General features: G+C 41.4%; 1 protein-coding gene across 7 annotated transcripts in view; it reads left to right on the top strand.

Moving 5' to 3' along the window:
• The window catches only part of DOCK9 (dedicator of cytokinesis 9), a 282,273-nt gene that overhangs the window by 213,061 nt on the left and 44,278 nt on the right, over positions 1 to 24,934 (top strand). For 3 of the 7 annotated variants that reach the window (XM_060080170.1, XM_060080171.1, XM_060080168.1), the window contains exons 31-38: positions 427 to 605; positions 847 to 960; positions 3,158 to 3,278; positions 7,719 to 7,852; positions 9,898 to 10,012; positions 13,398 to 13,464; positions 14,834 to 14,881; positions 17,682 to 17,818. In XM_060080170.1, coding sequence (XP_059936153.1) covers positions 427 to 605; positions 847 to 960; positions 3,158 to 3,278; positions 7,719 to 7,852; positions 9,898 to 10,012; positions 13,398 to 13,464; positions 14,834 to 14,881; positions 17,682 to 17,818 — 915 coding nt within the window. Of the gene's footprint in view, positions 1 to 426; positions 606 to 846; positions 961 to 3,157; positions 3,279 to 7,718; positions 7,853 to 9,897; positions 10,013 to 13,397; positions 13,465 to 14,833; positions 14,882 to 17,681; positions 17,819 to 18,362; positions 18,407 to 24,934 lie in introns of all 7 variants that reach the window. The other 4 variants (XM_060080175.1, XM_060080172.1, XM_060080174.1 and 1 more) reach the window with 2 other exon arrangements.

The following is a 24,934-nucleotide window of genomic DNA, read 5'->3' as shown; positions in this document are numbered from 1 at the left end:
GACCACCTATATTTATTCTTTAATTACGTGTCTGTTATGCACAAATTACTCCCCTAGAATGTTGTCAGTTGCTACAATTTTATTTTGAAATTTCATACCAATAACAAAATTACATTTGTAATATAACATGCTGTTCTATATTCTAAAAATTGGTACTAAAACGATTCACTAACTTAATAATTATGTAGGATGGAATAATACCTTTTAAAATCAACATCCAGTGCATTTATTTGTATTTAAATTTCGTTTTCACTTTGGAGTACAGAGCAGTATTTTAGGTTATCAGCCCTTTCCCCTTGGAAGCCAGATGTGACCACCTGATGACACACACAGGGGAGGCTGAAAGCAAAGGATGGGCTTGGTTTTTATTCTATTCAAAGAGTGTTACATCCTTTCGAACTAAAGCGGTTTCTATCCTCATTTCAGATCTCCAGCTTGACTATGCGTTAACGGATGAGTTCTGCAGAAACCACTTCTTGGTGGGACTGTTGCTGAGGGAGGTGGGGACGGCCCTCCAGGAGTTCAGGGAGGTCCGGCTGATCGCCATCGGGGTGCTTAAGAACCTGCTGATAAAGCATTCTTTTGATGACAGATACGCATCCAGGGTGAGTGTTCCCTAATGGAAGGAAATACGATGGATAAATGTCCTTCATTTTGAGTACTATAAAGAAATAAGCCATTAGACAGTTAGTGGTAACAGCACTAAGACTTGCTCTGTTTACACGATAAAGTCTAACAGCAGTCTTCATAGGACGGATCCAAATACAGGAGACGGCCAAGTGTTAGCTCAGTCCATCGTTAAATTCCGAGTCCGGGATAAACTCACGCTTTACGCCTTTGTTTCAGAGCCACCAAGCAAGGATAGCTACTCTCTACCTGCCTCTGTTCGGTCTCCTGATTGAGAATGTCCAGCGGATCAATGTGAGAGATGTGTCTCCCTTCCCCGTGAACCCTGGCAGTGTACGTAAGCACATTCACATAGACACAGCCTGTGTTTGCTTCCTGTGGCTGCCCTAACAAAATACCACAAACTGGGTGGCCAAAAACAACAGAAATGTATTCTCTCACAGTCAGAAAGCCAGAAGTCCAAAATCAAGATGTCAGCGGGGTTGGTTCCTTCTGGAGGCTCTGGGTGAAGAGTTGGTTCTATGCCTTTCTCTTGGCTTCTGGTGGTTGCCCGAAATCCTTGCTTTTTTTATCTTATAGCTGTATCACTCCAGTCTCTGCCTCTGTCTTCACATGGTGTTCTCCCTGGTGTGTGTCTGTGTCTCTGGTGTCCTGTCCTGTCCCTATAAGGACACCAGTGCTTGGATTTAGGGCCCACCCTAATCCAGGATGACATCGTCTTATCTTACATCTTAATTACATCTGCAAAGACCCTCTTTCCAAATAAGGTCACATTCTGAGGTTCAGGGTGGATACGCAATTGGAGGGACACTATTCAACTCTACACGTCTCCTCTTTTTTTGCCCCTAAAACCATAATAATCTACAGTAGTCTTGGTAAGTTGCATTTCTGGCTAAGACGGGGTCAATCAGTAAACCTTCAACTCTTGTTAAAAATCATTATAGGGCTTCCCTGGTGGCGCAGTGGTTGAGAGTCTGCCTGCCTATGCAGGGGACACGGGTTCGTGCCCCGGTCCGGGAAGATCCCACATGCCGCGGAGTGGCTGGGCCCGTGAGCCATGGCCGCTGAGCCCGCACATCCGGAGCCTGTGCTCCGCAGCGGGAGAGGCCACAGCAATGAGAGGCCCATGTACCGAAAAGAAAAAAAAAAAAAAAACATTATAAAAAGCCATGCTTTCCTGATGGCTCGTTTTCTTGTAAGATTTCAGGATCTTCTTTGTGTATCCAACAAAAAGTTATAGAGGAAGGAGTTTATTTTAAAAAAAGCATAGTTCTAACCTCTGTGCTATAAGAGCTCAGTGCTAGCCCCGGTTCTGATGTAACATACTACACGGTCTTGGAAAAGCCACCTCTTTGGGCTGAAGTTTCTCTGTGTCTGTAAAATTAGAAGGATAATCAGACTAGATGTCGGGGGGCCAGGGTGAATGATCCCACCTCCCCAAACTGACCACCTTAGTTTACTTTAGCTTTATGCAGTCATTTAAAGATACACTGGAAATTAAGTTGACTGAAGGATGATGCCAGAAATGATCTCAAAGCGTTTTGGTTGGAGACAATCTGCCGTTAGTTTGGACAGGTGTTAGCAGTTCAGCAGTGCCCTTTTCCTGTTTATTCTGGACCCGTGAACCGGCTCCATTGTTCATCTTGCCACTTTGTCATTACAGCATACACCGGGGGAGCTCCCTCGTGTGTATTTCTGTCCCTTTTCCCCCAACGGTGGTGCTTCGTCCTGTTTTCTCTACATCTCCTACGTGATGGTGCATTGAGATGAACTGTATTTATAGACTAGTTTTTGTAGTTCCAAAGAGTGTGAATGTTCACTATCCTTACATGGAATGCACCACACTAATCTCACCCTCTACAACATTGTATTTCACATGTATATTCTCTAAATTTGTCTGCTTTTCTAATCGGAATAAGTAATTCAGGGTGTAATGCTACCTATCTGTACCGCTTCAATCCTGAGAAAAATGAACACCAGCTTTTGCTTTGGCTTTCATGAAAGTAAAATCCCTTTTATGACATAACTTCATAATGAACATAATTTTTCCACTGATTGAGAATTCACATGAAGCACCCGCCTTGCAGAGATTTTCACTGCTGCTATTGTGAGGTCACTTGCTCATTTGGGAAGATTTCTGATGTGAGAGTAAAAAAACAACATTCCAGTTAGAAAGGGCACGTGAGGCTTCTTTTGAAGGAAGAAACATACTGAAATAATCTACAGAAATGTTGGGCATCAGAGCTCTGGAAAGGGAAGGGTGCTAGACCTCCTGGGGAAATACAGGACTTCATGGGCCGAGGTTTCTCCACCCGCCCCAGACCTGAAGTGCCCTGTGCTCCCTCCTCCTGCCGCTTCTCTGACCCACACACCCCACCTCCACCCCCTGCTGTCCTCCTCCCACTCAGGCACGTTTAACATGCCAGGCTGTTGCGTCCTGTTCTTACGCTCGCCCTCACACTGCCAAGAACTGTTGGTGAATCCTTTAAAGTCACCTTCAATTGTTTCTTGTCTCTCTCCTCCTTGACAGACTGTGAAGGAGGAATCCCTTACTTTGCCAGCCGTGAACCCGATGGTGACACCGCAGAAGTCTGGGAGCACGCTGGATGCCAGTCTGCACAAGGACCTCTTTGGTGCCATCTCTGGCATTGGTAATGCTCGGGCTCTGACCTGCTTCTCTGCAGTCTAATTCGGAAAGCGTCTTTAATCCGATCATTTGTTAGCTTTCAGATCAGAACTTTGAAGTCTTGAGTTTCTACTTCAGATATTCTTTTCCTGATTTTGTTCCTCAGCTGTGAAACCCCTTAACTCTACACTGAAATAAAGATCTCAGATTTCAGGAATAACACATGTAGTACACTTAACCACATATTTTTCCTGTTTGCTTTTTGTTTAATGCGTGTTAATTTTTCATTTTAAATCTTCAAACTGGATTGTTCAAGCTTTTAGGAAAAGAATATCTTTGCAAGTGTGTGTGTGGTGGGTAGGATTTATTTGTAGTGTTAACGATTTAGATGAGATGTGAAGACTAATTGCTGATGGAGATACTGGTTTATAGCTAGAATGCAGTCCTGAAATCAGTTTTCTAAAATCTTCTTCCCTACAATATTTTCTTCTATCTGAAATAATGTTAGAGCAGCCCCCATGGGGAGGAAAACAGATGGCATAAATCAAGATTCAAATTGAGTAGCTTTTCCATAAGAAAATGCCTGAGAAATGTATTTATTAATACTCTGAGCACATGTGCCAGCTCCTTCATAAAGATAATGGTACAAAAAATATATATATATCTTCACAGACACTCACAGGCTTATGCTGTCTTTATATTTCTTCCTCTCTTTTACACCGCAGTTTGAATAAATGAAGCAGCCTGCTGTGGCTAATGCTTAGACCACCCAATAATGGAACTAACTCATAGGGCAGAATAAAGGGCAGTCCTTTTACCTAATTAATCTGCAGGACTGTGGTTCATTCTGAGTTTATGTCCTTAGCTTTTGTGTTGTTCTAGTTGCTAACGTGGTATTTCATGTAGGTGATGAAACTGGCCAGACTGTAAAATTGGAATCCGCATACCAATGCTCAGGTTTATCCCATAACGCCCATACCAGTCTTTAACCTTACTTCTGTTTCTGTGTGTTTTTCGTAGTCACACTTACTACCTCATTTGGCGTTGTAAAGATGAAGTGAGTTAATTCATACAAAATGCAGAGCCTGGCTCGTGGTATTGCCATTGCCTTTCTCACGGGGCCCTCGCTCCATCTTCTTGGCCTCACTCTGTCCACAAGCCCAGCCGCTCTCCAGGAGTGGGGAAGGGGTCCTTTCAGGGGCTTTGTCTGCAGCGGTTCCCAGCACTGTTTTTAAAGTCGGACAGATGTGGCTTTGGATCCAGACTCCACCATTTACAATTGCCATGGGCAGGGTGTCTCTCCTCTTTACCCTGTGTCCACAACTCAAAAAAAGAGTCGCGGTGAGGGATGAAGAGCTAGTTGAATGTGTGCAGTGCTGGGCAAGGTAAACAGTGTTATTATTTGACCGCCATTATAACGAGCACAGGTCTTCAGTGTTATTCATGCTTTGTGATAGACTCTTCGTAGCCTAAATCTTAACCCTCTGTCCTCTCTGACCAGTATTCTGTAGGATTCAAGGCTTTGTGGAGATGATGAAACTAGAATGAGGTGATGTTTTGACTCCGACTTGATTCTCCAATTCCACGTTCACCTTGTTAGGGTTTGGGATGCCTTGAGAACAGAGAGATGAGCCGAGGGGGGTCTTTAGCACAACTTCAGTGACATAAATGGCCTTCGATTGCTCTGTGTTCGTGGTGAAGTTACAAAAAGTTCTCAAGGCTAATTTTGTCCCATTTCATTCTTTCTTGACTTTCAAGATCCGGATCCACTCTTCATGGGAATTCACCACAATAGACTTAATTTATACTCAGGCTTTTATCTATGTTGCCCCCATCTTTAAACACTTTAATCCTTGTTTCCTTTTACGAATGCCTTCCAGGAAAGCCCCCACCTTTGAACTGGGTTTACTAGTTGTTTTCTGGTAGCTTTAGCAATTCTTCTTTTATTCATCAAGGAATTTCCAGTTAGTTTTTGTCCCAGTGCTTATGCTTCAAGAGCTGACTTTCTCCTTACGTCTCTTAAGGAAATTCTGTTTCCACACTTACTGAGAATGTACCCTCGGCAGTTTTTTTAATGTCTTTGGAACATGGTGCATGAAAATTTCTGAAACCGATTCATTGCCTGGATAAAAACTACTCTAAGATTACATTCATTTTAGGGGCTTCCCTGGTGGCACAGTGGTTGGGAGTCCGCCTGCCAATGCAGGGGACACGGGTTCGAGCCCTGGTCCGGGAAGGTCCCACATGCCGCGGAGCACCTAATCCCGTGAGCCACAACTACTGAGCCTGCTCTCTAGAGCCCGTGAGCCACAACTGCTGAGCCCGTGTGCTGCAGCTACTAAGGCCCGCGCGCCTGGAGCCCATGCTCCGCAGCAGGAGAGGCCACCGCAGTGAGAGGCCTGCACACCGCGGCAAGGAGCGGCCCCCGCTCGCCACAGCTGAAGGGGGCCCATGCACAGCAGCGAAGACCCAACACAGCCAAAAATAAATAAATAAAAATTTAAAAAAAGATTACATTCTCAAGGCATGCATTCTTAGGCTCAGGGTTCCTTTACCTACCTACTCAGTGTATTGCATTTTGCTGTCTGTACAAAGGGGAGAGAGTTGAACTAAATTTCTTTTAAAAGTTATACACTGGGCCAGGATATTAAACACACACACACACACACACACACACACACACACACACACACACACTTCTACTAAGCATGTTGATTTTGATTTATTGCCTTTACATCTGTTTGCCTTAGATTAGGACTCTTGTTCTGGAACTGAGCCTAAAACTTTGAGAATTTAATGTCGAATTTTACTTTACTGAGAGCCTTTTTCTCCTGAGTTCTGTGTTCTACACTAAGTATGAAGTCTGGTTATATTAGGAAGACGATAGTTATAGTTTGGTCACAGTGCATGTTTCTTTTCTCTCTGAGTGTAGAAAAAGGCCCCTGGCTTTTTCATAGTGTTTTTACCTGCACCCTGTGGCAGTCAATCACACAGTTCCTATTCTGGGTAGGCGCAGCCCCTGGCCAATGGTTTACGTGTTCCTGCCTGCACTTACATTTTCAGATTCCCTTGGCCTTCTTTGCTTGATATACTTAATACACTGAATTGGTTTCAGAGATGGTGGTGGATAAACCTGAGTGTTAGGGGCGGGGAGAGGATCAACTTCGAGGTGTATCAGCCCATGGCAGTAATTTGCAGGCTGAAACCCAGAAAGGGCCTGCCTGTTCTGAGGTGCCAAGGAAAGGCATCTCAGGTGAAGACAGCTTGGGGGTGGGAGGCTGTGCTTACAGCTTGCTGCAGTGTGGCGCCGAAAGCTTCCGCAACGTGCACTGGCAGCCCAGCCTCGCAGCCGGAGACGTGCCTTTTGGTTCAAGCCAGAATGTGCAAGTCTGAGAGTCATTTTTAATTATGTGATTTATTTAAATCTTATCTAAGCAGGAAGTCATCTATTACTTTTAAAAATTCCACAGTATTGAGGTAGGGGCTGACTTCTCCCTTAAAATGCTATTTTTTTCAACAGATGTCACAAATTTTATTTCCAAGTTAGATTTCCTTTCTGCTTGTAACTGTTTATTGCAGAGATCCCCAAACATTCTCAATTCACAGCACCCTTATTAATCAAAGTAATTTTTCATGGAGTCCCCAGGCCAAAAGAAACACCTAATGGTTCTGTTTATTAGGTACTTAGGGCCAAATAATAAGTACTTATAACCTAACAACTTAGTAGGCATTTGAAAACTATACACATACATAAAGAAAAAAATTTTTATTTTTACTAATGATTCTTACTAATGGGTTGTGTGTGCCTGTTGGGCGCTACACGGCTCCTCAAATTTGGAATCAGATCGCTCACCGACATTCTCATTTCCTGTTCCACACTGATTTTCACCCAGTACTTGCTTTTTATCATAGCAACCACCAAATAACCTGCTTCGCAGAGATATGACATCACGGAAAGGAATGTAGCACAGTCGGAGGTTGAAACTACAGTTTCCGGCAGATGTCAAGTATCACTGTGTTTTCCTTGAAATTTTAAAATGTCCCATGACACCCCTCAGAGTTTTCTGGGGTACCTCTGCCCGCCGTTTGAGTGCTGCGGGTTTATTGCATGGTTTAGTTTTTTTTTAATTTGATAGTTGTAGGTGGATTTATCTTTTTAATTTTTTGAAGTCTTTATTCTACCCCAGTCTGAACCAGCATGTTCTCCTTTAGTCTGAGCAATCCAAGGTGGTTTCTCATAAGTGAATGGATGGTTATGTCTGAACGTTTCAGATTAACGGTTATTGTATCTCAATCTAAATGGCCTGGTTCTTTAAAGGGGAGGGAATCGAATGAAACTCTTGAGCCAGCTTTCTCACAGGAAAAATAAGTGCCATAGAAGCAGTTTCCCTTATTAAAGTTCAGTACTTATTTTTATTTTGTTCTGTCTCACCAAACCTTTGGTCTTGGCTTGATTTCTGTTCAGCTTCTCCATATACAAACTCAACTCCAAACATCAGTAGTGTGAGAAGTGCTGATTCAAGAGGATCCCTCATAAGCACAGATTCCGGGAACAGCCTTCCAGAAAGGAATAGTGAGAAGAGCAATTCCCTGGATAAGGTAATTTCTTTTAATGTAACTTAAGTGTTTCTTACAACTAATGGATTTAGCCCAAAGTAAGCATGCTTCATGTTCTAGTGTTCAGTAAGTATGACCTTTTTTTTTTTTTCCTTAAACAACTCAGTTAACCTGGGGTAGATGATCTCAGAGTATGACCTAAGGATGGAGCCCATTCCCTGAAACCCCCTGATTCCTGTTCTAGGATTTCATCAGGGCAGTGTTTACAGTGGAGCACTTTGAGCCAGTGGTTCTGGCAGTTTGAACAGGTAGGGAAATCAAAATGCCACTTGCTTAGAATCCCCACGGTCTGTGTGCCAGGGAACACCAATTATAACACAGTTATCCATGCGAATGGGCATTGGATCCGAAGCTGGGTCCAGAAAAGATTAATCAGTCATATAGACGATGCAGGGATAAGGCTTTATTTGAAATCACTCTATTCATACTGTGCCCCCAGCACAACACATCCTCCTCATATGTAACTATTTTTTTCTTGAAATACCTAAGTTTGGAATTTTGTGCAAATGGATAAAGCTTGGATTTAAACCTGGAACCCTGATAGATTAGTCTCACCTCGGCCACTGTTTTCCTAAGTTATTTCAAGTTATAGGTGAGTTATGTATAGGTTAAGTTAAGTTATAGGTTTATGTGCCGATAAACAAGTGATTCTCTTAGGGATGTATTCCTAGTTCTCAGAAACGTGGAAGCCTCCCTTCCTCGGGGTCAGGTTCGTAACCTTACCGCGGTCGTGTGGCCGACCTCGCCGTGATGATCCTCAGGTGCGGTTCTGTAGCCGTCCGAGCATCTCCGCGCAGGTGTCACGACCTGTCGAACTTTTCCCTTGACCCTGACATGCCTTCGTGTGTAGAGGGAGAAGCTGCTCAGAAGGCACTCGGCTTGTGTCATACGCGGAGCTGGAGAGGAGGAGGGCGGCGGCCAGTCAGCCAGGAGACACCGGGTCACCATGGACTTCTCGCTGCTAACACTGCTGCCTCTGCCGGAGGAGGCCCCGCAGGCGGCACCCCTGCTCCTGCTGCAGGGAGACCTGGGCTCTCCCAGCGGCGCTGATGAAGTGGGTGGGCGGGAGGTGCACCCGCACCACGGCTTTGCCACTAATTGCAGTGTGTCTCTTCCTATAATAAAAATACTCGTGTATGTTATTAGTTAAACCTGATTAGTATATATCTTTTCCATTGCCCACCGGTACCTTGAATGAAAGATATTTTTTTACTGACCTTTCTGCTTTGGTATTTGGCAAAAAATTTTCCCAGATTTCAATTGGAAATACAACTTTCAAGATTTTTAAATTTCTTGTGTTTTTTAAATGAGATGAGATTCTTGTTCTTTTTTTTTTAAGTGAATGCTTTGAACATGGTGTGAACCTGCTGTCTAGTGGCAAAGCTGCCCTCACCCTGCGCCCTGAGCTTTCTGAAGTTTGCAGTGTTGAGCTAAGCTGATGATGGCGTGATCTCATCAGTTTAGGGGCTTTGGTCCTGCTGCACTGAGGTGTCCCTGTTTGTCCCTATCAGGCACCTGCCTGTGGTTTTCCCCCGAGGCTGCCCCAGGATGTAACAGAATAACAGTGACTCAGCTCCAGGCTTTAGTGGCTGGTCCATAGCAGCCCCTTGGACTTAATTTGCTGTTTTCAGCCACTGACGTTTTCCTGAGGATATGCTTGGTTTGGCACTGTCTTCTGAAACATCATTTCTGTTTGGTCTTAGCACACAAAGTTTTTTGCATGAAGTTTTACTTGGCATTTCGGCACTAAGCCAGTAACTACGACTGGTTTTTCAGTTTGAAAGGTCTGTGCTTTCTGGATTGTCCTGGGAGAGTGTGCCAAGGAGACAAGACAGAGCTTCCATGGATTAACACTTGTGTGTATTTGGTGACGGTGTGCTTGTAGTTCGTTGACAAATCATTTATACCTTCCAATTTGTATGATTTGACTCAGTTCGAAGACTCTTTCTCTTCCAAAGGAGAAAAGTGAACCTAATTTTGTTTTACCTGTAACGAAGGAGAAGAATCACCTCTGTTTCCTTCTTTAGCACCAGCAAAGTGGCACCTTGGGAAATTCTGTCGTTCGCTGCGACAAACTTGACCAGTCTGAGATTAAGAGCCTGCTGATGTGTTTCCTCTACATCTTAAAAAGCATGTCTGATGGTAGGTAAAAAAAAATGAAGATATCTGTTCTACTTTCCTTGTTTCAGTATTTGGTTTATTTTTTAAAAAATTATAGTTGGTTCAAAGTGTTTAAGGATTTAAAGGGATTTTCTCTCTTGTTTGAAATACATATTAATTTACTGAATGTACTAGAAATAAAAGTCTTAATTTGGAAATTTATTTTCATTAATTATTGTGTTTCAGAAAGAGTTCTAAAATGTGAATGGCGTATTTTAAAAATTTATATTAAGCTCAGACATACATCTTCACTAAGGGAGACAGAAGCAGATAAATGAAATAGCTTTTGATTTTTTTTTAATTTCATTTGTCCAAGCAAACTTACTGGCAACTTGTATAATTTTATTAGTCAGTCTCTTGAATTAGAGAATGTAGTGTTGGTGACCTAAGCATCTCTTCCATTTACAGTATGTGTGACATTCCTGGCTTTAACTAGAGGTGGGGTGTGTTTAGTTTTCTAATGGAAATAGTGTTATTCTGGTAGATTAAGCTTCTGATTAAGGGTTTGGCCACCACATTTAAAAATAGAAATGACCACAACCATTAATGCTTTATCAGTACCATTTAAAGCTTGTAAACATCCATGGCAGGACAGTTCCAACTCTGATTGTGTGATATAAGCAATCACATGAAACTGTGCCATAGTATAATGTCACAGTTCTTATCTTGGTCAAAAATCTTCTTAATTTTCCTGTAACAAATTAGGAAGGGTACTGTGAGCTTCATTAAGGTCATTGAGAGAAGACAAACTCTTTTGAAAGTAAAATGCCATTTTTGGAGACCTGAAGCCCACTTGTCTGGTGGCAGGGGGTGTGGGCATTGAGCATCCAGGGGAAGGTACTTCTGCTGCACATAGTGTTTCTTTTGTCTCGAGCTTCCATTTCAGCAGCACCAGGAGCCTGACCTGTAGCTCAGAGGTTAGGAGCAGCATAGGATCCTTAAAATGCGTTGGAACTGGAGGATTTTACTCTTCTGTCAACATGTTACTTTAAAATAGCTATTTTGAAAAACACAAGCAGACGAGATTTTTTTTTGTGAATGATGACCAAATACAAAAGCACCAGGCTCTTATTCTGATTTTTCAGTTAGAAAGTTGAAATTCTTCCCATTAAGTCAAACGTTCTCAATTTTCATCATGGTAGTGGGTTTCAGCCAGCATTATATAGTCCTGTTTTTCCTTTATTGAAAGTTTTCTTTAAAATATTTTACATTTCAAATATTAAATGTGATGTGTAACTAGAAAATAACTGTTTTTAAAAATATATATACAAGAAATTTTGCATCCAAATGAAAGTTACCCTTTAAAGTCAGCCTTTTGGAAGGCCAGGCACATATTTAAAAAATGCAACAACTTCTTCAAAACAGTTTTAGAATATCTTTTTTTTTTTTTACAACTACTGTTGTTACACTTTTTTCCCCTTTATAATTAGAATTTTTTTGTGTGTCTCATTTAAGAAATCTTTACCTACCCGCCAGGCTCTGAAGATGTTCTCCTGTATTTTCTTTAAAAGCTGTATTATTTAAATTTTCACATTTAAATCTTAGTCTCTACCAAGCATTGGTTTTTGTGTATAGTATGGGGTGGAGGAGAAATTGCCTTTAGAATAGTTTACCAGACAGATACCCAACATCAGTTGTGTGACTAGCTCTGTAGCTGCTCTTTCCTTTCTCCCATGTTGAACGCGCACGGCCTACACGCAGGGCCCCTCGCCCTCCGTGCCTTCTTGTGCCTCCTTTCTCCGTCATAGAGCTTAGCTCTGTCTTCCCCCCTCCTCAGCCAATAGCCAGAGCACAGAGCAAGGAAAGGCCATGATGGTACCACCCGGCTGGCCAGCTGGTTCTGTCTGCTGGCCTCAGATGTCTGCACGTTGACCCCGAGAGGCCCAGCATCCAGGGAACTCCCTGGGTTCCCAACACACCAGCCTCAAGTAACCAGAGTCCGTCCCTCTGGATTCTAAACTTGAAACCCCCAAGAGATGGACGCTCCCCGACCCACCCTCTGGTCTAAGAGGCCAGCTGTGGCTTTCAAAATCAGGTGCACTTGATTTAAATCGCCATTCCACTGGCATTCTGTCAGCTGGTAGTTGGGAGAGTTACTTAGCTTCTCTGAGCCTTCATTAGTTCAGTCGTAAATGGAAACTCTGCCCCAGATCATGGTGAGAATTCGATGACAGGATATACGTGAAGTCATGAGACCTAGCACAGTGCCTGGTGCATAGCAGGTACTTGGTATGTATCCCACGGCTTCTCCCACCTGTCACTGTTCTTGACAAGTGTAGAATAAAAGTCCATTGCCGTGCATCTTCATGAGCCTCCAGCATCTCTGCAGCCAGCCTCTTGCTCATCTCAGGCCCCAAGGACTCAGTGGCTTTTTCCCTGAAAGAAATCTTTTAACGCATTTCTCAACTTCAATGTAAAATGTAAGAAGGCAAAAATGTTTAACTATCACACGCTAACACTCTTTGTGCAATGTCGAATGGTTAAGAGTCATATGCAGAGAATGCTTCCTGTAAGTGAATTTGTAGGATTTGCCTTAACTAAAGATGCGCCCAGTTGCTCTTAATAAAGAGCGGGTGTGGTTCTTAACCACTAGTACATTGTACCATCGTGCTAGGAAATAGGAACTCCCATACACTGTTATTTGGAAGGCTATTTGACAATATATGTCAGATTTTAAATGTACACACTATTAACATGGCTAGTTCACTTCTAAGAATTTCTCCTATAGATGTAGTTGGACGAGTGTGCACAGACGCATGTAAAAAGGATTTTTACTGAAGCATGATATATAACAGCAAAAAACTGGGGGGAAGGACAAGTACATGTCTGTCAGTAGGGGAGCTGGTTAACTCAGCTGCAGTACATCCATGGAGAGGACTGTCAGGCAGCTTGGAAAAGACTGAGATAGATCCAGGCTTTCTTGCTGAATTAAACCTCAAAGGGCGAAACAGTGCCTGTAGGATACATGCTTCCACTGCAGTGCGTGTGTTTGTGTGTGTGTGTTGGGAAGGGGTTACTTACGTACATGTCAGAATTTTCAACAGATTCTCTACTGGGGAGGGATTCTGTAGTGGGTAATTTTCTAGTCCATTTAAGAGCACATTATGTATAAGTTAAATAGGTACCATTTAGGGCTAGATGATGCATGCTGAAATTAAAGTTCAAATGTTCAAATGTAGCTTCTTTATACTGACTAAGCCTGTTGTGCATGTTACCCCTTATAATAGATTAGTCACTGGTTTATCCTTTGATCAACTATAAAAGGGGGCCGAGGAAAGTTTGGAGGCCTACACTCTGAGGTCTCTTCCCATCTTATAATGTACGAAATACGCATTACAATTTAATCAAATAAATGTTTACTTTGCAGATGCTTTGTTTACATATTGGAACAAGGCCTCAACATCTGAACTTATGGATTTTTTTACAATATTGGAGTGAGTAGTTTCATCTTTGCTCATTGACTCTTGATTTTTCCTGGCTAGTTAAGAGGTGTGAAGAATACAGTGCACTGACAGTTGAACCAGGAATGCAATATATATTCACATCCACACTTATCCTTAAGCTCTTTCTCCTGGGCCTAACACCAACACCCACTCTCAGGGGCTCATGACCCAGTGGACAGCGACAGCCTTAAATGATTAGATATGTGATTATTGTAGATGAGAGGTTACTACTTGTGCGTATAAGCCATTTTAATTAAATAACACAACATTTATTCGCTGAATTCGGTGGATGATGCTCAGAAACTGAGACATAAAAATCGCTACAATTCAAAAATATGTAAAAGTGAAATCTTAAATACAGTCTATATTATTTTATCACTTTAGTTTAAGTTTTCCTTTAAGCTTTTTACTTTTAGAAACACGAATCTATAATCCCTTATCCAAAACTAGTGGGGCCAGATGAGTTTTCAAATCCAGAATTTTTTAGATTTTTGAAAAATTTACATAGAGAGTATATTCCGCAGCACCCCACAGTCAAGCACATGGTTGTTTTTGCAGTAAGAAGTTATTTCTGTGTACTGTGATCGTTCACAGTAGTAGGTTAAATCATGACCAGGTAGCTTTACCTCTGTTAGTTGGGGTCATGATTTGCTGCCAAATGTGTTTGCACGAATTCGGTGCAAACCCATGGTGTTCAGAGCTTTGTGCATTTTGGAATTACGGTCTTGGTTCCCAAATCCATGGTCACTTCCTCTGCTGAGTTAAAGGTGGGAGTTGTCACATGTGAGACAAGATTCTAGTAAGTTCAGAAGAACTTACTAGACATTGTTTTAACTGACTTTTATTAAATATATGATTTTTTTTAAAAAAATCAATGTTGTAAACAAAATACAGTAAAGTAAAACAAGAAACTACATACTTGATGTCTGTAAGGAACCAGTCCATTTACTTGAATCAAAAAAGAAAGCTCCTTACATAGGCTGAATGAGAACGAATAAGCCACTTGGAACAGTGCATATGGTTTCCACCATGCCTTCTAAGGCAGATGTGGAGTAAATATCCACCCCCGAAGTCACCAGTCAATCCTGTCGGTCCTGGGCCTTTCTTCTGTGTTGCTCAGACCAGCCACCATGGCACTGACAGCAGCACAATACGCGGCCTCCCTTGCGTTTGATCATTTTCTCCGGGTTTAGAGGGACCTTCCAGAGAATTTCTGAAAACCGGAAGTAAGGGGCCAGTGGTAGATGTAAGAGCTTATTGAACATGTTACTGTAAATGGGTTTAAGCAAAGCCATGTGTCCAAAATAAGTTCACCTCCAATAACTTGATCGCTCCCTAATAATCTTCATTCTCTCCGCAGAGTCTGCTTGCACCAGTTCCAGTACATGGGGAAGCGATATATCGCCAGGTACTGTGGGAGTTTTCGTTTGAAGTGTTGTGTCATTGTCTGTGTTGCTTGGATCCAGGAGTGTGGGAACTTGTGTGGGGATTGGCGGTTGTCATTCTCTTAAACCGCCGTGCAGACAGTGGCAGGTCTTTGGGTTGCTGCCCTGAAATCTGGTGGCATCTTTCGCCTACGTTCCTCCATTCCTTCTGTCTTGTTCTGTCTCAGGCATACCTCCTGGAAAGATTTTCCTCCGTGGCCTGTTGCTGCACTTCTCCGCTTCCTTCCACATCCTGCCCCGTGCTCTGTTCCTTCTGTCTCCTCTTTCTCTTCTCCCGGCTCCTCTGGCTGTGTGTTCCCCCTCTTTCTTTTTTTCCTTCCTCAATGATCTCTCTTTCCCTTTTTCGCTTTCAAAGGTCCTTTTTTTACCATCCCACCTCCCAACTACAGAGTAATCTCTCATCGAACCGCTTTCCTCCTTAATGAAAGAATGTTTTCAGTCCATCTCAAATTTGTTTGGACTGCCACAAAAACCATCTCTAAAATTGAGCCTTTTCTCCTCTTTCTCTGAATAAGCTGTCTGTGCCCTCTGTTGCGATCTGACCAGAACTCTCTGTTGAGTATCACAGACCCTGACTGCCCTGTCCCAGCCATCCTCTCGGTTCCACGCTGAGCTTGAGGAGAGCTGGACACTCACTGCTGATGGGCAGCCACGCAGCTCCTTCTCTGGAGGCTTTCCTCGGACTGCCCCTTGTCGTTAGCGAGTTCTTACTCCTTCCCTGTTGCCATTCAGTGTGTCTGTGTTTGTTTTCTTCCGTTGTTGTGTATCCTGTGATAATGTATTCATGGGGTCTTGGTCTAAGCATCCTATTTTTCTATTGTTGTTGCTAAAATTTAATTATAAGTAAACATATTTATGTTTTAAGAAAAACTTTAAAATTTAGTTGTCATTGAGGTTTTTCGCTTATCTATAATTCTGCTTTACAACAATGAAATAGGAAATAGATTTTTAATAGACTTTCTATTTGAGTGTCAAGATTTCACTCTTTATGGTAACATTGTTTTTTTCTTGAGATATTTGAGAAAGTTTCAGAATTGTGTTTATGTCAAATAAAAGTATGTTTTCTTTTAAAAAGCAAATGTAGAGAGACTATATTATGCCTTCTTCCTATTAATACTTTCTATTTTTAATTGAAATGTGGTGGCACTTAACGTTCTCTAATCTTAACTCTTATTTTTTATCGTAACAGTAATTTTTGCATTTGAGTTTTTTTGGGTACTAAATGCAAATATATACAATGTGTCCTTATACAATAACTTCATCCTTTTTGACTTTGTCCCATGAAGATGGGCAAACAGTATATTTGCAACAGAAAGACACTGTGCTGGGGGAGCTTCACACCCTCTCATGGTGTCACCCACCTCACAAGATGGCATTTGGAAAATGTTGTGCAAATAGGATAAAATGCCTCAGAGCTGAACATGGTGAATGTGAAAAGCTAAAGATTTCTGCCCCAACAAACTATTTTGGAATTGGATTTTGTGAAGCAGTTAACTTATTTTTTCAAAGTCTCTAAATTTAATATTTTTAAAGAAAAATCTTCTGACTTCTTAGGCACCCTGTATATATTTGCATGTAAAAGTATGCTTCCTTGGACTGTCTTAAAAATAAATGGGAATAGATAGGCGGGGTGGAGGATGGTGTTACTTCGTAACGTGCACAGTGGAAAGACGTTCCCTGTTTTATCGAAAATTGCCATGGTCTCTGCTGCACATGGAAGAGATCCTGAGTGATGATTTAAACGTTGTCAGTGTTTGCCCTCTATGGTGGTCCGGTTCTGTGAACACTGCGCCTTCTCATTGTGTCACTTTGAAATCACCCAGCAGCATGTTGCCCGATGATATTCCATGCATGTCCTGTTCTACTCCACACAATAACACAGTGAGGGAGACGGTTGGCTACGGGACGGGGGACAGGTGTCATTCCAGCGCTGGTCTCATTTTTCATCTGCTCTGGTGATGGTACACAGTAGGAAGTTAGCTGTTTGATTGCTAATCCAGATCACTTTTCTGTTTTCTTCACTTGACTGCTGACAAGTCTAACAAAGGTTGTGGCTCTTCTCCTCCTTTCCTGGGTAAGAATAAAGGTGTTAAACCGCCTCATATAATCCTTCCCATTGCATGTTTGTCCTCTGTTTCTTCCAATGTATTATTTTAACTAAAAAAAATTTTTTTTGCTGTTTAATAACATATATAATCCAAAGAGATTCATGGTGTTTTGGCTGTTGTCCAAATGCTAGTCATTAGCACCACATTGGACTGATGCTCACCTTTTTAAAAAGTAGCATCTCTGGGCTTCCCTGGTGGTGCAGTGGTTGAAAGTCTGCCTGCCGATGCAGGGGACACGGGTTCGTGCCCCGGTCTGGGAGGATCCCATATGCCGTGGAGCAGCTAGGCCCGTGAGCCATGACCGCTGAGCCTGTGCTCCGCAACGGGACGGGCCACAACAGTGAGAGGCCCGGGTACCGAAAAAAAAACAAAAAACAAGTAGCATCTCTAAATGACTTTCCAAAACTGAAAAGGTCTCTGCTTTGCCCTGGTTTTTGCTCCTTCGTCTTCAGATGCTTTGCTGTGAACTCTGCCAAGTGCTGCTGCCTGTGTGTGTCTTTGGCTCATGTGGCCTCAAACAGGCTCCTCTGTGCTTGGTCTGTGCGTGGCCAGTCTCCTTCGTGCTGTGTCCTGGCCTCACTAACTAATGCTCCCCATCTCGCTGCAGTGTAACAAATCTAACTTTTGCTTCTATCCCATTTCACTCATGTTGCAGGAACCAGGAGGGGTTGGGACCCATAGTTCATGATCGAAAATCTCAGACATTGCCTGTTTCCCGTAACAGAACAGGAATGATGCATGCCAGATTGCAGCAGCTGGGCAGCCTGGATAACTCTCTCACTTTTAACCACAGTAAGTCCCATGACACACCATCGTAACAGCCAGCCATCCCATGTGACAGTTCAGAGGGGAGAGCCCCTGGCTACACCACACCACATCACCAAATCGACTTTTCTTCCAGCTCAGAGCAGTAGGATGAAGAGCTCGTGGCGCAGTTCCCTTCCTCGGAGGAGAATGACATAATGTGGGACGCGGTCAACTACAGCACCACACCTGAAAGCCTAGACCCTTTGCCCCACGCCATCTGCTTGGTGTTTTTAAAACAAAATCTGGCCTGATAGCGAGACATTCTCTGATATTTTTAATTTAGTATTTTGATTTGTTGCCAGTAACCAACTTATCATCAGTTTTCCCCGTGTGACTCCCAAGAACATCTGGAGCAAGTTCCTTTCACCCTCCTGACCCCATGCGTGTAATTGATCAAGCGTCCACATTCTGACATTCCAGCCCTGAATGTATGTTAATCGTTAAACTGCTGTGAAACCGTAAAGCCCATGAATCAATGTGTGAGGGTGTGGAAAAGCCAATAACAAAGTGACTTTTTCTGTGTTTTCAGTGTGAGAAAGATATCAAGTGTGCTTGGAATTTCTGTAGACAATGGTAAGATTTAATCAGGTTGAAGTCTGCTTACGAGGCCGCTTCACTTGCAAACCGAGACTTCTTGTTCATCTCGCCTTCCTAACTTTGGGGCTTCCTAACTTCACAGTAGAGACTTTGCCAAAACACGGGAGCATATCTTTAATTTAATTTTATCAATTGTCAGAGGGGACATAGCATCATGTGCTGTTTCTAGAAATCTTAAGTGTTTAGTCTTCTTAAGGGTTTCTTGAAGCAGAAAACCTAAAAGATATCAACCATGCAGCACTTTATAAAACTAATGTCATCATTTCTGTCAGTGGTATGTTCTCTAAATTGTCCCATCTTTGCTCCAAGCATGACTTAGCTAGTTACTGTTCTATCTAGACAATTATTTGTACTCACTGCAAGCAATGTCTTTAATTCATGGTTAGTAATATCTTCTCATCATTTCTAATCATAAGAATTCATTCCATTCACTGTGATTTCCGTACCTCTTTCTTAGTACAGGCTGAGAGTATAGACGATATATTCCTGACACCTTAACTTGAGAATAGTTCGAAGTAAAAATGCTGAGGAATCAAAATATGACACCTTCCCACTCTTCCACCCCCAAGAAAGTTAAATGTAGTGGGTACAGTCTCTCTTTATAAAATTCAAGGCTTAATTTAAATCAATATTATGTCAGTCTGCCACACACTGAATTGGTAGCCTTCAAATGCTAGTTCTGGGTTCTATACTTAGCTGTGGAATGTGCGCTAGTGACACGTCTAAGGCTACAGAACTTGATTTTTCAACGTCTTGTCTGTTAGGGCTATTTTAGCTCTGCAGACAAAGGGTTTAAACAAACAAAACAAGGAGTTTCATTATTTTTAGTTTTGATTTCCTATTTAGCAAAGAGAAATCCAATTCCCACTTTTCTGCAAGACCTGCTACATGACCTTTGCCCAGATAATTTATAACACAGGGACTATCAGTACCTCACTATCAGTTGAAATAAATGCTTAAACTTTAAAGCACTGTAAAAAAAAAAAAAATCATAAGCAGACCAAGGCCCCACCTCCAAAGATAATCATGTAGGAAACATAGAAAACAAAAATAAACTGAATGATCAACACACGAATAAATAACCTTAATCCACCAAGATATGCAGCAACCCCTCCCTCTGCAAATGGGTTTCACGGTGGTGGTTTGAATTGGAGGAGAGAGACAGCTGGCTGTGTTCTACTGCCAAAAACCCTATTGTTAACATGGTTGATTTCCATTCTCTCTTCCTGCTACCCACAGAGAACCTTGTCCTTCCTGCCCCTCTCCTCTTTCAACCCCAAGTTTTTCTTTAGTCAGTTTTCAGTGACACCATTCTCGATCAAAGTTTCTCCTTTTGCCTTCCCCGTCAAGAGTGTGTAGCTGATTATTTTAGCCTTTTAATGTGTGCCCACAGTTCCTGCTCTCCCCGAATAGCTTCTGATGTCCCGTAGTCCCCGCATCTTCACCCTGAACTCAGTCTTCACTTATGTCTCTAATTGTGATTCTGTATTTGGGAGGCTTCAGCCTCTGCCACCATTAGCTTTTTGAGTTCCAAATCGTCAACTCGGCCAAAAGCCACAGAGAAGGGAGTGTATACTGTATGTATACATGTGTATGTGTGTGAACTCATACATACATGAGTTTTTACATCTTCACCTAGGTATTGTATGGGAAATTTGTAGCCACATATGTCTCTTTAAGAAAATTCCTATTTAACGAATACAGTACCTTCTATTGGGCCAACCAGTATGACAGAGATCCAGTATGTGAGAGACTTGCTGGGATGCCAGAGTCTAAAATGAATTTATTTTGGAAAAGAATGAAAATAGGAAGAGTCCCCTATACACCTGCATTTTTCATTTCCTTTCTCTGAATAGGAAAGGCTTTGTCAGATCTTAGCGTGACCAGCAGGGGGCAGCAGAGGACTGCGAGGAACTTAAGCCAATGCAGGCCAAGCCACACCGTCTCCATCGCCTATTAACAGTAGGACACGGGAAAAGACACCACACACAGCACACGTGTAACGCTAGCGGGCACTTACCCTTACTCTTGGAATTATATAGGATATAATGAAGATGACAAATTTCACTGTGGCCAGTGGTCTTAACTATTTTAAAAACACTCAAAGGGTAGGAGTTTGTTGTTTGGGTCATTGCCCAGGCTTATAAAAAGCAAATGTTTACAACATTAAGGCATTGACCTGTTTACTGCAACGTGTACTCATTGTGTATCAGTAGAAAAGACTTGTGCCAAAGGACAAATTGAGAGTGATAGGTGCTCGGAGTATACTTTATATACTTTATATAAACTGAGTGATGAGGGGAAAACTAAGTGAAACATGTTTGCAAATAAGTGATTCATTTGCAAAAATTATAAAATAACAGTTTGTATTTACTTTAATGTTATATATTGTTCTAGGAATATGTTAAATTCACTTGCATGATAATCCATATTTCCCATTGGTGTGATGGGAGAGAAGCCAGCCGAGAGGTAGAAACCCTTGGAGAAAACCTGTATTTCATATAATTCAGTATAAGAGACAATTTAAGATCACTGGATTAAGTTGCAGAGAATTAGATCTCAGGTGAATATGGGGAAGCATTTTCTAACTGGACTACCTATTAGCTAGTACAGGTACTGGCAGCTGGAAATGTGAAAACAGAGACTTGATGAGGACCCATTGGGGATACTGTCCAGGTCATTTAAGCATCATATGAGGAGTTAGACGAGATGGCTTGTTCAGACCCCATCTAATTCTGATGTTCTTTGATATCTATGAATCTCAAGTAAGAAACTGAATATAGATGATAATTAAATTCCTTTATTGTGGATAATATTGAATCAATATAAAAAATGCAGGGGAGGCATATAGTCTCCGAAGTAAAATCAATATTTCTCAAAAGTTCTTAAGCATGGGTGATATATCTTTTCAAAGAGGTGAAATGGGCTTGGATGCTTTAAATGTCTATACTCAAGATAGTAAATAAAATGTCTGTGAAGCCACATTTCCTTGATTTGGAGATAGATTTTTGCCCCTTTGCTAGCATTTCTGAAATCAGGATATATTTTACAGATTTAGCAGATCTTATCTTACAGATATATCCTGAATTAATTTACATCTAACATGGTAGCCTGTCATTGATTGGTGCTTCTTGCAATTGACAGGGTTTCAGAGTTGAGAAAACCTGACACAATGCCCATTTAAAGTCGGTCATTTTTTATATTTTTAGTATCCTTAAAGAGGACTTTAAATTAAAAGGTATGATATGCTTAAACCAAGTGTTGTCACAGTTTGGGGTCTATATCCCATACCATTTTCAGATACAGCTAAGTATCTGATTGTCTAAGTGACAATCACTTATGCAAGGTAATCTGAGACTAGAAAGCAGGTAGTATAACCATTTCCTCGAGTATAAACTCTGAGATTATAGACTAGTTTCACAAATCATTTTGAACCTATTTGTTTCTTTGGTGGTTAATCAGAGGGCAGAGAGCAAATCGCATGATTTTTCGCCTTGGAATGTCATTCCTTATTCTGTTCTCCACTTCTTGCCCATCTGTGGGGAAAAACTTTTTAGCAATAAAAATGAGATGGAGATCAATAATAGATTGTGTAGTGGTGGATCCATCTGATACTTTGCATAAATATGTGCAGTTAGTAAAAGCTGTAGACCATGAGTTAATACATCTAGGATGCTAAGTCTTCTACATTTGGGGATTTCTTTTAGCAAGAAGATTCCTAGCCATTCAGTATTTATATTTTTTTCATAAAATGTATTATTTTTATGGATTCATATTATGGGCCAGAGAAAAAAATTAAAAATAAAAACAAGAATTCTGGTTTCATAAAGAGTGAAGGCAGCTTTCAAGAAGGAAGTGCCTCCTGTGAGAATATGTATTCGACTTATTCTTCTAGCCCAAATGTCCTCTGACTTTTGGAAAAGGCGAGTGGCAGTGGATCAGGCTTCTGCCTTTCTGACCACATCACCTCTGATGTGGCACTGGGGAGAGAGGGGTAGTTTACAGGTGTCCTCAGCATTACTAAACCAAGCTCTTCAGGAAACAGGACTTCATAAAACGGAGTAAAGTTAGGTAAGTCTAACCATAGCAGATGACATTAGAGGGAAAAAAATCTCATCCTCGTCCTTTGAGTATTTAAAAGATGTGGGGATTTGAGAATAAATCACTTATCTGAGTGACAGCAGAATGAAAATTGTGTACATGTGAGCAGTGGATCCTAAGGTCTCTAAAGCACCCCCTGAGGTGCCTGCTGGAGATGGCGCATCAGGGAAGTCCTTCCCTCCCTGACCTGCCTCAGTGACCACGTCAGTGCCTGTGCCCCAAGGCACCACTACCCCCTAGTGGAAGTCAGTAGGGTTAACAGTACTTCTTACTGGCCTCAGTCAGAATCTACTTAGTCAGCTTTAAAAAGTTGCTGACCGATGCTCTGAGAAATTACTGTGTCTCTTAAGACCCCTTCTTGGGTTTGCCAGCTCAGTTTCATTTTCCTGTGTTAGCCAGGAACAAGGTGACCATTGATTAGAGTCTTTCCTCATGCACAGCTTTGTTCCAGGTCTTGAGACAGACTGTCCCCACGGGGGTATCTTATGGCAGATTGTCCAGTCAGTCTCTGTCACTCACACAACGTCCCATGCTGCCACTTACTTTTAGGGATGTTTAAGTAACACTGGTTCAGGAACCTGCTGATTTTTGAGACGAAACAGTTTAAGGAAAAGCAAATTATAACCAATTGTGGCTAAAAGAACTGTTTCTTTTATTCTTATATGATTCGGACACAGGCAGACAGATTTCTATATGAATTGACTCTTATTCTAAAGGAGATTAGATAGTGTAATGTAGCTTAGAGAAACTTTGTCATTAATTAGCATGGCCCATTGATTATATATGTTTAAAAAATAGCACACTGACAAATTGCAGTTCTTGAATTGTTCTAGACGTTCAGCCAGGTATAAGTAAACTCTGTTGGAGTTCTTCAGTGTGTAGACCAACTTATCTATAATAATCACACTTGGATACACTTATCCAATAGGTTATCTAGAAAGAGAAAAGGATAGTTCTGTGCAGAGAATACAGTTAATCACCAAAGCAAGTGCCTTGTTACAGTTTAACCCAGATTATAAAACTTCATTTGGGATAAATGGCAGCCCTCAGTATAGGGTCCTTTTGACCTGTGTGATAATTTTGGTTGGTCTGATAAAAGGTGGTGGGCTTTTTGTTTGTTTTTTGTTTTTTGTTTCATTTTTTTTGGTCCTCACTTGCCCTGGTTTGTGATCACTGTAACAATAATCATTAGTTTGTTTTCCTCTTTTGTTGGCTGTCTCACCAAACAGACCTTACCAAATGAGGAAATACCTTGGCTTACAAAGGCAGTTCATTGAATATTAGTACCAAAAAATGTCTGTCTTTCTTTCTGCTAGATTTCTTACCAAAAAAAAAAAAAGCAAACCAGGAATATAAAGAAACAGAACTAGCATGGTGCCAAATGTGTTCCATAGCCTTACTAGGGACACGATGACTCTGTCACACTGTGAAAATAATGCAGGCCACTCAAAACCACCATTTTAAAAGCAAAGCAAAGTTGGATGAAAGCACACAATAGTTTTTTTTTTTTTTTTAATCATACTTTAAAAAGCAACTCGGTAGCTTTAGAAAAGTTTTTTGTAGTCTTTCAAAAATCATTCTCTATCTCTGACATTTATTAAAGTCAGAATAACATCATGCTAGTTACTTTATTTTATCTTAATAATAGAGATTATGGTACAGTGACCTGGATAAGGAATTGGGAGTGTAGTTTCTGGTTTTATCCCATTACTGGCCTCAAGAAAATTCTCTAGGCTTTCTGTACTTCATTTTCCTGATCTATGTACAAAATGTCCTCCTCTCTGGAGTATTAAGAAAATTACCTACATAGTGAGTGTTGATTTGTTCTGCTCCTTGGAGAAAGACATTACCTGATGTTTTATTACATTGCCATCTTTCTTTGTAATCTAGATCAATACTGAAACACCTTTGCATCCCTTATATATATTTCTGCTAATGCATACCATTTCATAATTTAATCTCAAATTGTATGTCAAACTACATTTATATCAATACTAAATTGATTTTACAGCCACATACAGAAGATATCAGTTTGTATTTAAATTATGATTCTCAAGTCCTCTCCTTTTCTTAAACATTTCTTTCAGTCATAGTGGCTTTTGTGCTTTTTTATTAAAGCAAGTAGAATACTGTTAGCAGTGCAGTCAACTCTTGGTTATCATTCACGATTCCACCTGATAAAACAGATCCTTACTTTATTGACTTGAGACTTACATAGCGTTCACTGTGTGCCAGGCACTATTCCAAGAGCTTCACAGCAATTAATGAATTTAATGCTCACCACAGCCCTTTGAGGTAGATACTGTTATTATCCCCATTCTACAGATGAGGAAACTGAGGTATAAAGAGGTCAAGTAACTTGCCCAGGGTCACACAGCTAGTAAGGGGACGAGCTTGATTCAC

This window comes from Mesoplodon densirostris, chromosome 17 (assembly GCF_025265405.1).
Source record: "Mesoplodon densirostris isolate mMesDen1 chromosome 17, mMesDen1 primary haplotype, whole genome shotgun sequence".
Classification (NCBI taxonomy): domain Eukaryota; kingdom Metazoa; phylum Chordata; class Mammalia; order Artiodactyla; family Ziphiidae; genus Mesoplodon; species Mesoplodon densirostris.
The sequence above is the reverse complement of the archived record's forward strand: the minus strand, read 5'-3'. Positions and strand labels throughout refer to the sequence as shown.